Source organism: Kryptolebias marmoratus, linkage group LG14 (assembly GCF_001649575.2).
Source record: "Kryptolebias marmoratus isolate JLee-2015 linkage group LG14, ASM164957v2, whole genome shotgun sequence".
In the NCBI taxonomy this organism is placed as follows: Eukaryota; Metazoa; Chordata; class Actinopteri; order Cyprinodontiformes; family Rivulidae; genus Kryptolebias; species Kryptolebias marmoratus.
In genome coordinates, this window is record NC_051443.1 from 4,896,357 (window position 1) to 4,910,099 (window position 13,743).

A 13,743-nucleotide genomic window follows, 5' to 3' on the forward strand; every position below is an offset into this window, starting at 1 on the left:
TGCTTAATAAGTCATGAATTACCTATTCTATATACTTTGTGTACATGTAGGTAAATGCTCATATAAATGTACTTTCACACCATGTGTTAGACATGTATTAATGGTAAGAGAATGTTTGAATTAACAGTATACTTATCCTGCAGTGCATTAATAATCAAGGCAGTTGCTATTTAAGTTTTTTTTAAACCTTTCTAACGTGAAGACTATTTATGCTTTAGTATTTGTTAATGTAGACAAAACACAAGTATTAAGTATGGATCATCCTAAATTAATGATCTTTTCACAGTTAAAAATTCATTTTTTAATGAATAAATAAGGCTAAATAAGGTGTAGTTATAAAGTGCTACCAATGTAATGTGTCTTTTTGCACCGAAAAAGTTTACATCAGGCAGTATAGTATTTCTTGGCAGCGGTCATGATGGCTACAGAGCTGAATCAATTTAGGCAATTTTGCTAACTTGTGCCCAGTACAAAAGAAATTTAACAAGAACATTACTAAAAAGACTTGAAGTGCACTCAGTCTCAGAGTCTTTTGCCTACCTCAAGTATTTTATATTATTTAGATTTAAAGGGTAAACAAGAACTCTCAGAAAAAGTGCACTGAAGCTAAATCAGTCTATTTCCTTCATTTGATTTTGATGCAGCACTCATTATATAATCAGCTTTCAATAAATAGGAAAACAAAATCTAAGCACCAATGAGGAAAAGTCTGTTTCAAACAGTACTCGAGGTGCTTTAGAATGGATAAAATTAAAATTCTAACATTTAATTTCATCTAATGATCTTGTTCAAAGTATTATTGTATTAGTCAGTCATTTTATTGATATAGGGCAAATGTTACTGACACTAAAATATGTGTTTTTTTGTGTATACCTGTCAGTACACTACAAGTCTGACCCACCTACATGAAAAAATAAAATTATGTTATTATTTCTCCATGGTCTGTCTCACTTGATTGTGGATGGAAGTGCTAAAACTGAGTAAACTGGATACTGGCAAAATGTTGGAGTCCTTCAATGAGTTTAGTTTCTTTCTGATATTTAGGCTCAAATGGGAAGCCTCACATTGCTATAAGCAAGTAGCTCTTCCCAAAATGGCGACACCAATTATCATTTTGTTAGCATAGTTTAATCTGGGGCTGGCCATTCCAGTGTTTTTCTAGTTCAGTGTGATGTACGTCTACAAATGAGATAACCATAATTTGTTGTGTGCATTTTCCACAAATTCATACAGTCTTTGTCAATTCTATTTTGACTTTAAATTACAAATAATTGCTAAAATTTTACCCTTTCTCGCTCACCTTTGAGTTGGTTCAGTCCAATTGGGCTCATACAATAGATGCTGAGAGATGTTAAAAAAGCAGATATAAGTTCTCATGTATTTATCCTTTTAATCTTACAAATGGCTCCCAGTTTGACAGTTTTCTAACCCTGTGCTGCAGTTTGCATATAACTGACTTAGTGTTTTATCATTTTATTAGTGTCATTGTAAAGAGTGGTATGCTGCACATAATAAAAAAAAAAAAAGTCATAGCAGACAACAGCAACAGTTGAATAGCTTCTACTTTAGAAATGCAAATACAGTTTTATTACAACGAGTCCTGCAAGACTGTTAAATTTGCTTGGCCAGTCATTGTATGTGTGACCAATGACATTGTCTTGTGCCACTTAGGAGGTCCTGTTGAGCCAAAAAAAAAAAAAACTATTCTGAAGCAGGAGCTAGAAAAGACCCAATAATTAGAGTTATAAGGACAACAAAAATCTGGCTAAACTTGATCAAAAAGGTGAACATTTTGTTTACACCACAGTTTATTTTAGACAAAGCTGCTTGAAGTGAGAAAAATGAAAAAGATTCATAAAGTGAAAAAAAAAACAATAAATAATAATAATAAAAAGTCCTGATGTAAGGCACAAATTTATCTTTAGTTAAATGGATACACCATGTCACAGTCACCTGCACAATAAAAGACTGTAAACAATAAATCTAAGGTTTGATGCATGTTCCTATAAGTAGTTAGGTTTGTATATTCCCAACTTCTCTCCTCCATTTGTATCAGACACTAATAAGATGGACATTTAAATGACTTTACAAAACAAGTAAATGTGTTGTGTTACCCTTTACAAAGGAATCCTTGCTCAAATCCACTGATCATGACTCTTTTTGTCCAATTATATAGTCTGCAATGTCTTTGCATCATCATGTTCTATCCAACAACCATAAACAAAATCTGACGTCCATTAGGAAACAGAAAGGTGCTGCTAGAATGGGACCAGCCTCCTCATAGACTGGTTCCAGTACAAATGGAACATTTCCCTTGGCAAAAATAATAAAATAAATAAAAACTCAAGTAATTTTTAACAGGTGTTGATTCTTGTTGATTCAAATAGTTCTTATCTTGCTACTGCATGTTCAAATATTATTTTTTCAAATACACTTAGTTGCAATTTGGTATTTCATACTTAAAAAAGAATCATGCAACGTACCACTTCTACTTTTAATTCCAGTACATCAAGACTTGTATGTATGTTGTACCAAACAGATTAACAGAATTTCCCAACAAGTCTTTAGGTTGACATTGATGGCATATACTGACACAGTGCCACAATCAGATGCTTTTATCTTTAAACTTTACAGTAAAAAATTTTTGAGGCTCATATTGTCACACAAAAATGTAAATTGATCTTCAATCAGAGAGGAAGCCCTCTACTGATTAAAATCTCCCTTCATGCATGTTTATTCAAGGTGTTTCCAGGGTTAACCCAGCAATCAGGAGAGTGGACACAGTATGAAATATTTATCATGATGGAGAGAGTCAGTACACATGTGCTCAGTCAAAGAAGATCTGATTTAATGAGATCTATTTATATGCTCTCACTGTGGATTTATGCCACACTGCTGTCTAATCAAGCCTCTTGTTACTTCACTCTCTCACCTTTCGTCACAGCATTTCAAGCATCACAACCTGCTACAGAGCTGAGTACCACTCATGGACACACCAAATTAACTGCTTCTGGATTACTTTACACAAAAAAATCCTCAAAAAAACATCCACCACAGGTTGTTATGTCAGGTTCTCTTCTTCACATTTGATGCTGAGCATAAAAATTAGCATAGATGCAGAGAGGATAATCATGTTGGTAAAATTAAGTTTTAAGGAAGACTGGGAGAAAGTAGGTCAAACTCAACCTTATCAAATCGTTCTTTTTACTTCAAGGAGCAACACAAGCCTTTCTTCAGTGACTAAAAATACCTTCTAACAATGAAAATGACACTTCACATATCTAATGATTTTATTTTTACCTCACAGTGGCCTATAATAACAAAGACATCTTAAACTGTCAAAAACAATTTTCTAGACTTCGGTCTGGCTTCTATTTCAGGCTACATGAGAAACAAAAATAGATAAAACCATTTGATTTTCACTACTTTGATTTCAGAGATTCAGCGTCTTGATCCTGACCCATGTCACAACATGCCATGATCAATCTCTCTTACTTCTGCGAGTTACACTCCGGCATCACAGCTGTCAGGTGAGCTGATAAAGCACCATGACACAAACGTCTGTGGTGCGCTGACAAACCCGGATTCAAAGTCAAACATATGACACACGCATCTATTATTAGTTATTCAAAAGTTCTTGTTTCTGTATAAAACTAGCAGCTGATTTAGGTTTCTTTAAGCTACTGTGGCTTTCTGCATGTAAAGATTTACAGAACTACACAACTTTATGGCCATTTATGAATAGTTTTAAATTCTCTCTTCATTTTTGTCAGAAAGTTAGATTTCCACAAATATTCAACTGTTACAGTAGTTTCCAGTAAATCTGACTTCTTCTTTTGCCCTTCAGAATGTAGGTGTGTCAACTGCCTCAGTGTTAACAGTATTTGCTAAGAAATATTTAAATCTTATGGAAAATATTAAGATGATACCTTAGAGGGAAAAACACTCAAGTTTTTACATGACTATAAAATGTAATTTTTTCATTTAAGTTAATTAAAGGAACATGTCACAAACTACCCTTCATTCCAGAGTTTTAAGGTTGAATAATCTAATGCTGAGAAATGGATTTATAGGCACTTTCGTCAAACTTTGAAAATAAAATTATGTGCGGTCTGTTAGAACTCATAGTCTATGCTGTGAATGACTTTCAGCTACTATAACATCAAATATTCAATATTTTTTAAACTGACTGAGATACAGCCACTTATGTGTTTGATGGGGTTAATAAATTGTGGCAGATATCTTAAAATCGACTTCGGAAGTTAATCAGTTGTAGATGAAGATTTAATGATTACTTTATTAGAGTTTCAGTGAAATCTTAACGGTTCATAAGATATTTTTATAACAGATTAACACACTCAGACACACATGTGCACACACAGACAGAAAAGCAGTGGGTGATTATGAACAAAGTGCACAGTTGTAAATCATCTTTTAACATGTATGATCTTATAGACTACCTTTTGTGGTTCAAATTTTCAAATGGCAGATTTTAGCTGACAAAAATATAAAATGCTGCTCCAAAATGTGGCAGTATTTTATCTTAGGCTGTTCTGTACTATAAAAAATAGGTCAGGATAGGGATTAGAATCAAATATCATTATATAGACTTTAAGCAGTACTGTGGCCTCCATCATAAATGAGCTTAAGTGGCTTAGCTATAAACCTGTCGTGATAAAAATTCTTTGATGCTGCAACATTACGAAGGTCTCACAGGTCAAACTAAAGATGTGGTTTAATGCAGCACCTGAGAGGCAGCACATTGTCAAACCAAAGTGCACCTTCTCTGTAACGAACACAAACTTTAACAAAAACCATCAGAGACAGAAAATATAAAACAATAAACATTTCTACATTTTCTCTTGTTATTTAACTAGAACTGTACTTTGCGTAGTTCACATCCGGGGTGAGGAACATTAGACAGTTTAACATTTGACTCATAAGGTAAATAAAAGACAAAAGGTAACGCCCATCTTCTTGTTCATGTGGCATCTATGAAACTAAACATGCAAAAACTCAGCTGCAATAATTCATGTTTAGATGAAAAATGGACCTTTTATTGACTAAATTCAACTGACATTTAGGTTGATGACAACACAGAGTTTGATAAATTATGGTATACAGTTCTGTATTAAAGAGTACCTTTTGGACCGGCGCAGACGAGCTCCACTGAAGAATTGTGGCATATTAAAGTTGGATAATACTGTCCATAAACTAGAATCTGACATTGTGTCCACATCATGCCACAGTGGGAGATATAAAGGGGGTTTCTGAAGACCCAATGACAAACGACAGCTATCAGAGTTCAAGAGGTTGCGACCCCAGGAGAAGTCTTGACAAGTGGTCTTTTTAGGTCCAAACTTCCTCTGCACAGGAACATCTGCAGCCAGCTGCGGCATAAACACTCAGGCAGGGAGGGCACGTTGTCCTCCTCTGTCCTCAAACAAAAAAAGTAATCCGTGCAGAATTCTGAAAGGCACAACAGTGATCCAGGTCAGGTGCTGACAGCCTCCACTGCAGCAGGGACTCGACACCTAACACCAGCTGACTCTTCCCATCTCACTGTGACTGTGGTGTGTGTCCCAAACACTCTCCCCGCTCCCTTCACTCGACATGCTTCGGATCATGTAACAGGCATATACCACTTCACATCCTGTGGAGGGGGGAGGGTTCTTAGACAGACTAGTACTGCATCATCAACAGATGCTGCGGCGTTTGCGTCGCTTTCATAAACTGGCACCACACCAAAGGTCTAGTGGGTCAATGTTTTCAGCAGGATATATTTGAAATGGAAAAGGATTCTTCTGCTGCCTCTGTTGCTCTGTTAACTGTTGTTAACATCCACTACATTCATTTGATGAGCGCCTCACTTTTGAAAACTTATTTTCTGTTTTACCTTTTTAAAAAAAGCTGTGGGAGGAGGAATTTTTTTTCCAAAAAAGTTCATAATTTACCATTCATAAAAAAGCATGGACCAAAGGTTGGGATTTATGTTTCTTTAAAAGTTCAGGAGCTCCACTCATGACCAAGTTTTATCAATCCAGTGATGAATTTGACTTTCAAGTGTTTGATGAGGCTGGGGTCAGCTGATCGCAGCAGACAAAGTAAAATCATTGCACAGAAATTCTCTGAAGACACTGTCAGAGCAAAACACAAAACCATTTTCTCAAATAAAATTAACCATTACTTTTTCACAAAAATCTCTGACCCAAATATTTAGGGACTCAAACTTTCAAAAGGGAACCAAGTTTTAACAAAACAGACACTAAAGATTCCGAGATACAGTATCCAGAGGGGCTACTGTGACTATAGGATTAATAACGTAAGACAGTAATAATGATACTTCTATCCATTCACTAAAATATTCATCCTGACTCTTCTTCAAATTATAAAAAAAACAGTTGCTAACCTCAAATAAAGTGATTTTTTATTTTTGCTGATGTAGTTTTATCACCAGAAAGTTCACACCTGACAATCCAGATTCACAGTAAAAAGAAATGCAACAGCTATCCTCCTCTACAGTAGTTTTTGTATATTGCAATTCCAATATTTTACCTATTTTTTTAAATATTTGCCTACATCCATACATATTTTCACAAAACTATCACAATAGGAAAGCTATCATTTTATTTTTCTAGGACTAAAATACATCAATTTAGACTGTCAATCATTAGGCTTTTTAAAAAATTGATTTAAAGAAAACAACAACAACAAAGAAAAAAAAAGAACTATCTGAGTAAAGATAAGCCATTTCCGATCATTCATGAATGATGCATTAGCCAATCACATCCCACAAAGCTTTCATAAAAATGAACGACAGCAGCACAGGTGGTAAAAACAGAGCACTTAAGACACCACTCTTCACACCAACTCATTTCTGTGACTATCTAACTTGCAGCTCAGCTGAGTAAGAGCTGACTTTATTTCTATTCATCTCTCCCATGCCGCCTCAGTCTTTAAATAAATCACTGAGACAAATCTCACATCTGGTTCAAAAATCTTTTGGAAAAGACTATTGCTGCTCTTATAGATTAAAAATTTTAATCTGAACCCCACTCCGCCAAAACAGTATTATTGAATAAATAAATAAATTTTAAACAAATTAAACATATTTGTATATAACTATTTTAAAGGTAAAAAAAGTTAGGCTTTTTTTCTCCTAATTTTTTTGTTTGTTTGTTTTTTTGGGCTGTTAATACCATAAAAAGAAAGCTGATAACTGAACTTGTTGAGCATTAAATTATCAAAAATGTCCTCTGACTTTACTTTTTATTGAATCCATCATCTGATCATCTGAATAAAATCTAAATTAACTTTCAATTAACTTTCAATTTATTTCGTGCAGCTATTTGTGTTCTGTTTGTTAGGTTTTTTTTTAAAACAAATAATGAAAACTTTAAAAATAAATGAACTAATCTGCAAATCAGGTATGCCACTTCAGCATGAATTTGACGTTAACCAAGGTTTGGAGTTATTAGTTTGGAACTGTTTATTTTGAAAAAAAAAACAAAGGCAAAGCCAATAAAAACTAAAAAAAAATAAAAAAATTAGATGGCTATGTTACCCATAGCCATTGGATGTTTTAAAAGTTAAAAGTGTTTTAAAAGGTACCCAACATCAGCTGAAATTCCAGCTGAGCTAACAATGAAATTTAAATTTATTCAATCCTCCCCAGAGCCTGAAGACAATAAAGCATGAATGGAAACAACTGTAAGTAATACAAGTAATCCACACTAGGGTGCATGTAAATACTCATTTATTTATTAAGTTTCAGCTTTATCTTTTTAAATTTCGTTTGGGCAGTTACATGACGAGAAGAGAAAAGAAGACTTTTAAACCATTGATATCTACACTAAGGATGTGCACAGTCAGCCCTCAGGACGTTGCAGATGTCTCATCACTTGCTAAGTGCACTACCTGGAAGGGATTCAAAAACTCAGGAAAAGTGACAAAAAAAATTGACAAAGGAAATGGCCCAACATATCTGGCCCATAAACACAGGTTCCACTCACATGAGACTTTCCTGTTTAAAAAAGCGTCATCAGAGGTGATTTTTGGCAGCAGAAAGCCTGAGTTTGTGTGTGCATCCATCTCAGAGAGGCTCTGCTCCGTCTCCCTGCAGGCTGCAGTGACAGCCTTCACTCTAATTATGGCTCTGTCCTGTTTCTGTGCTCCACATAAGGAATGACAGCTTAAAGTCAAACCTGAATAAAGCATGAAACGAGTGGAGCAGAAAAATCATGCAAACAAACAAAATATCTGTTTACATTTACATTCCGTGAAAGCTGTTGAGGTTTGACAAACATGTTGAGTGTGTTTTTTTCCTCATGAGTGAGCTTTTACAATCATGCATTGTCAACATTTGTGAATCTACAAATACTTCACCTATGGAATCAACCCAATTTAAGATGTCTGCCACAGCTGTAGCCCTAGTCAACAAAAAAACGCTTGAGCTTAAAATTGATGTGTTAGTGGTTGAGAGTCATCCCCAACATAGACTGACTGATTGTGTATAAAATTGTTTTTAAGGTTTGACCAAAACAGCTACTCCATTTCTGATTTTAAGATGATTTTAATTTAAAACTCTGTCACGAGTCGGCAAGCAATAAACAATGCTTCAAGGAGCGCTAGGCCTTTTAAATATATTTTATTATTTTTTAATCACGTTTATAAAATCTATATTGATATTTTTATTTATGGCACTCAAAAATTAGAGGTGGTCTTGATTAATTTTAGGATTATTCCAAACCTTTGAAACTTCAGATCATCAGTCTCTGTTACGTCAAAGCTGTGGCAACGTATCCTCATACAAGAATAATAATCATGCTGATGCATAATGAAAGGTGGAATTTAAGTTTGTTTTATTTTTCATATTTAAACAAATTATATTTAGCTTGTCTAAACACCTAAATCAAGTCATTTTTAGTACTAAGTGCAGGAGAATTTTCCAGTCTTTTCTGTCAGTAATTCATAAATTTGTTAAGAACATGTAAATCAGATAAACGTCAGATCAGTTTTGATTAAAAAAAAAAAATCCTGTAATTTTAAACATTTTCTTGGCATTGACTTACATTTGAACTTTAAAAATTACTAACATGTTATAAATACTATACATTATTGAGATGATTAAGTTTAACTACTCAAGTCACGGTGTTTATATAAATAAAAGCTTTGTTTATTCTATCTTTAGCCTCACGTAAAAAAAAATACAACCTGGCTCATTCACTTCAAACCAGTCTGTTGATGTAGCAGATGATGCAAAGGTCTCCAGCAGGAGGGAAAAACCCTGAAATTGGCTCAATAATGACTTCACAAAAACACTAAGTAATAAACTACAGAGAATCATTTTAATTTTTGATAAAACTATAAACTTACAGGGCTCTTACTCTGAGATTCTTGGATTTTATATCTGATTGTAACAACACTTTACATATCACAAAGCAGTAAACTATCAGATTTATGAAAATACAAAGGTAATCTTATTGCATGGACCTTGACTTCAAAGCATTAAAAGATACCAAAGAAAACAAATGACCTGGTGTAATTCAAGTGTTATTTACTGTTAAAATATGAACATTACATATTTTGACACCAGTGTTTTGTTTTTTTTTATATATATATATATATATATATAAAAAGAACTGCAGTTTTTGTTGCGGTGCAGGATTATTATAATGAAAAAAAAGGGGGGGGGGGACCTCTGTTGAACTGGGCTTTTCACTGCAAATTCATCCATGTATACTGGTAAACATGACAGAATTAAATATAATAATCATAAAAGAAACTCCACAGAAACAAACACCTCAGCCCTCCTCTGTGCAGCTGACTCATTTGAACAGCTGTTCCACTTGACTCTCTCTGAAAGCTGTGCAGAACAAGAGGAGAACCGAGGTGAAAAGGGTGGGTGTTTCAAGCTTTTCATTCATACAGAAAATTCTCTAAACCAAAGGTTTTGAATGAAAAATGGGGAAAAAAAAAACATGCATTTTTGTTCCCACCATTTTCCTCAGCAAATCTGTATTGGCATGAAGCTGAATAAATCGGACAGATTCTACCAATCTGTTTGTACCAAATGAGTAAAATGTATTGATGTTTACTGTCGTGTGAGATGGATTAGAGTTGGGATATTTGCCCAAAGGGAATAAGACGTTTAGGAAAAATGTTTATTTCTCAGAACTGAAGGATTATAAAAGAACACTGGACCACAAGTTTCATGTGTTAATCATTTTGATACCCCACAATGGTAATGATTATTGCAGACTGATATAATGAAAAGCTACCTTCTGTCAGTTGTCTCTCTCAATAAAAGGGACACATTTGGAAAAAAAAACAGACCAAACTGAAATTGCTTAAGAATAAGATGAAAAGCTAGTTGAAACAAAGCCAGACTTGTGATCTTTGATTACCATATAGCCACAACAAATACAGCTTTGAGTCAATTTAACACAGATATGAATTTTTAGACGTTTTAACTAGTTGGACACTGTCATGTTTATACTGTAATTTGCATGTTTGCAAATTTTATAGGTTGTCATTTTTATGTTTTATTCTGATTGTATTATATGCTTAATTAAGGTACATGATAGTGATGATTTTTTTTTAGGATTATTAGTATTCCCATTTTTATGAACTGTATTGGGAGGTAGAAAAACCTAGCCAGAGAAAAAGACTCCAAATTAGCTGTTTGCTAGAAATCCTGTATACAACACAAGTAATATTTTACTTTAACCCGTTACAATGTTCTAATTGCATTGTCTCTAACAAATAAATAAATAAAAACAAAGTACTCTATACGTAATGTCATCATCAAACCCTGTATAACAAACCTTTATCTCTTTCTGCAATGAAACATGGGCAGTTATGTAATTGTCTGTCTTTCTGTCTGTTAACAAAATATCTCAGTAACCATTGGGCAAATTTATATTAAACTCAAAGTAATCATTGAATGCTTTATTTTAATGCATTAAATTTGAATAACACTGATTTCATAAGGTCCTAGGAAGCAAGTTTAGTCATCCATTTATTCTTGTAAAATGACTTTAGAACCAGTCACTAAAGGGGAATCGAAAAGTGTTTTGAAGCTAACATAAATAGAAAGAAAGACACAAAAAGTGTTTGTTTTCAGAGTCTCACATAAAATTTACACTAATTTTAAATTAATAATAAAAGATCAAAAAAATTACTTGGGTCTCTTGGGCATTTTCTGTGATCACTCAGAAGTGTGACGTATCACATGCCAAGCACAGGAATGTGAACAAGGCAGTAAACAGCAAATACGGACAGTGTGGGGGTGAAATGGTTTAGTGAGTTGTAATTATTTGTGTAAACCGACCTGAAACTACAACAGCTGTGTCATTCTTCAGCTTCCCAAAGGACAGGGAGGTTGATGGACGTGGTTAGTTTAGCTCCTGGTGAAAATTACAACCCCAAGTCTGATGACTGACTGTGCAGTTAACGTTATGAAGAGGACCACCTAAAATACAAAACTTCAATAAAAGAACCACCGCATCCTGCTGTCTGGACAGCCACTGACCACCTCTTGTGGTTTGGATGGGAAACTCCTTGAAATCTGTGTGACATCACTGTAAAGGTTGGGGGTTCCCCAAGTGAAATGTGGGACTTGAGTTCCCGGCAGCATCACTCCAGACCAAAACAAACAAACAAACAAAAACAATGTGTTTTCAAACCGGTACTCTTGTTAACAAAACTTGCTTCTTCTTCTTCTGCTTCCACTTTCATTGATAAACACTGCAACAGTAACCTGCTCAGTGTCCTTCAGCGGTCTGCCACAGCTGGCCATGGCATAGAATACGTCACCAACCAAGGACGACCATAGTCCACACAATCTCCCCACTTCGGGATTTTGACACAGAAATTCTAAAAACAAGTCATTAACATTTTAAATCAGAAAAATAGGCCACTGGAATGTGTTTAAAATAAGAACATGGAAACAAATTTTTATATTTTATTTCATTTCCACTTTAAACCAAAAACTAGCTTTCCAGCCAGAATGCATAAACCATATGAAGTTTAGCCATAAACAAGTGTGGAACTGAAGACTATTAAAGATGAGCAGAATGAAAATAATACAAAACTACTTTATCTATAAAACTAAACAATATTACTCGTTTTCATTTTTTAGTAATTATATCTATGAAAATCAAGCGAGGATTCATACAGATTGAGACCATTCCTCACTTTGATGTACCACAAATGACACAAATCCTAATTAGCACATGAATGAGGAACGAAATCTCCCAACAGAATGGGGCAAGATGGGGGAAGGGGTGGTATTATCAACCTTACATAAGCTCCATGTCTTCTTTCAGTGTCATTTTAATGGCAGATGATTTTTAGAAGGACAAACTAAGAACTCAGCTCCATGAATAAAAGATTGGCTCAGACATCCACAGACAATTATTTTCAAAACAAAATCATTGATGGCTGAAGAACTCTTGCTTACCTCCAGAAATGAAAAGCGTGCAATGGGCTGCACGGACTGCAAGGACTAGTAGGAGTGGGACTCAAGCTTCGAGGAGTGAGGCTGCAAGTTAAATGGAGTGCAGTGAAAAGGTGTTTTAGAATCACACACAGGTCAGACACCACCCCCACTTCCCCGACCCCATCACAGCTCAGATTCGTGCCCTGATGAAGACAGCAGCGTCATGAAGAGTAAATGATCCCTGTCAGATGAATGTAATTGTGTTTGAAGAGCAGGCATTTGTCTGGTTCTGCAGTGTGTGTTTGACACTGAGCCTGTAGACTGAGCCAGATTAAATAAAGAGGACCTACTGTTAGAAAGCTAAAGATCATAAAAAGAGTAACAGATTAACTAAAGGCTGTAGATTGGAAACGGCATGTTTTCATGCACAGCATATTAGTTTACTGTGTAATGTCACATGTTCAGCCATACCATCAGCTGTAGCTCTGCAGAGCATTAGGTCATGCAAAGGTGAGTAACTTTTACTGCAGTGCCTCACAAAACCATTTATTATGTAAATGCTGGCTCAGCATTCACACTATTGTTTTTTGACATTTTAAGTCTTTTCATTTCATAATCAGAGATTTTAAGGCTTCTGCCAGAGAAAAACTGTGATAGTTTGACAGTCGGCCACCAAACATTAAGAAAAAGTTGTTGTAGGAGCCTACAGATGTGACAGATCAATTTACTTTGTGCTGCACTCATTCAAAGAAGAGCTCATTATAGCAGAGAATGCAGAAAGTTAGGCCTCTACTGTGAATACAGTTTTAAAATTGCATGTGATAGAAGAGCATTCAAGTTTATGTAAGAGCCAATCACATCTCCCTCCATCACTCTAAAGTCCTTATTTAACCAAAAATATGGCTACTTTTAAGCAGGAACTAAAGGTAATATTTCTGCAGCTGTTGAAAATTAGTTGGTGACTTGAAATTGTGAGAACAGGTTAAATTTCTGTGCATGTCCTGCAAAACTGTATCCTTGGCTGTGCAAATTATTTTGTAGCCATTTTTTGTAGCATTAGATATTTTCTGTCAGAGAGCTCTGTGGAGGTGTCAAGATACAGCTCATGTGCTTTAAGATTTACAGAAACTAAACCAAGTGTTTGAGACACCTGCAATAACTTTGATACTATTTTAGTCAAAAATTTGTTACATAAATTTTCTGAACATGTTTAAAATTTAAGCGACAACGCTGTGTGCCTCTGCAACGCACAGAAGGAAATTGTCAACCCCTACAAATGTTTTGAGACATTTTGGAGACTC

At 34.9% G+C, this 13,743-nt stretch overlaps 1 protein-coding gene across 12 annotated transcripts in view; it reads right to left on the reverse strand.

Moving 5' to 3' along the window:
• mast4 (microtubule associated serine/threonine kinase family member 4) overlaps positions 1-13,743 on the reverse strand; it is a 149,618-nt gene that overhangs the window by 40,369 nt on the left and 95,506 nt on the right. For 7 of the 12 annotated variants that reach the window (XM_017427532.3, XM_017427535.3, XM_025008409.2 and 4 more), the window contains one exon: positions 12,464-12,544. The exons of 3 other annotated variants lie outside the window; for them this stretch is intronic. In XM_017427532.3, the coding sequence (XP_017283021.1) occupies positions 12,464-12,544 (81 nt within the window). Of the gene's footprint in view, positions 1-5,142; positions 5,492-12,463; positions 12,545-13,743 lie in introns of those variants that run through there. 2 more of the 12 variants (XM_017427540.3, XM_017427542.3) reach the window with 2 other exon arrangements.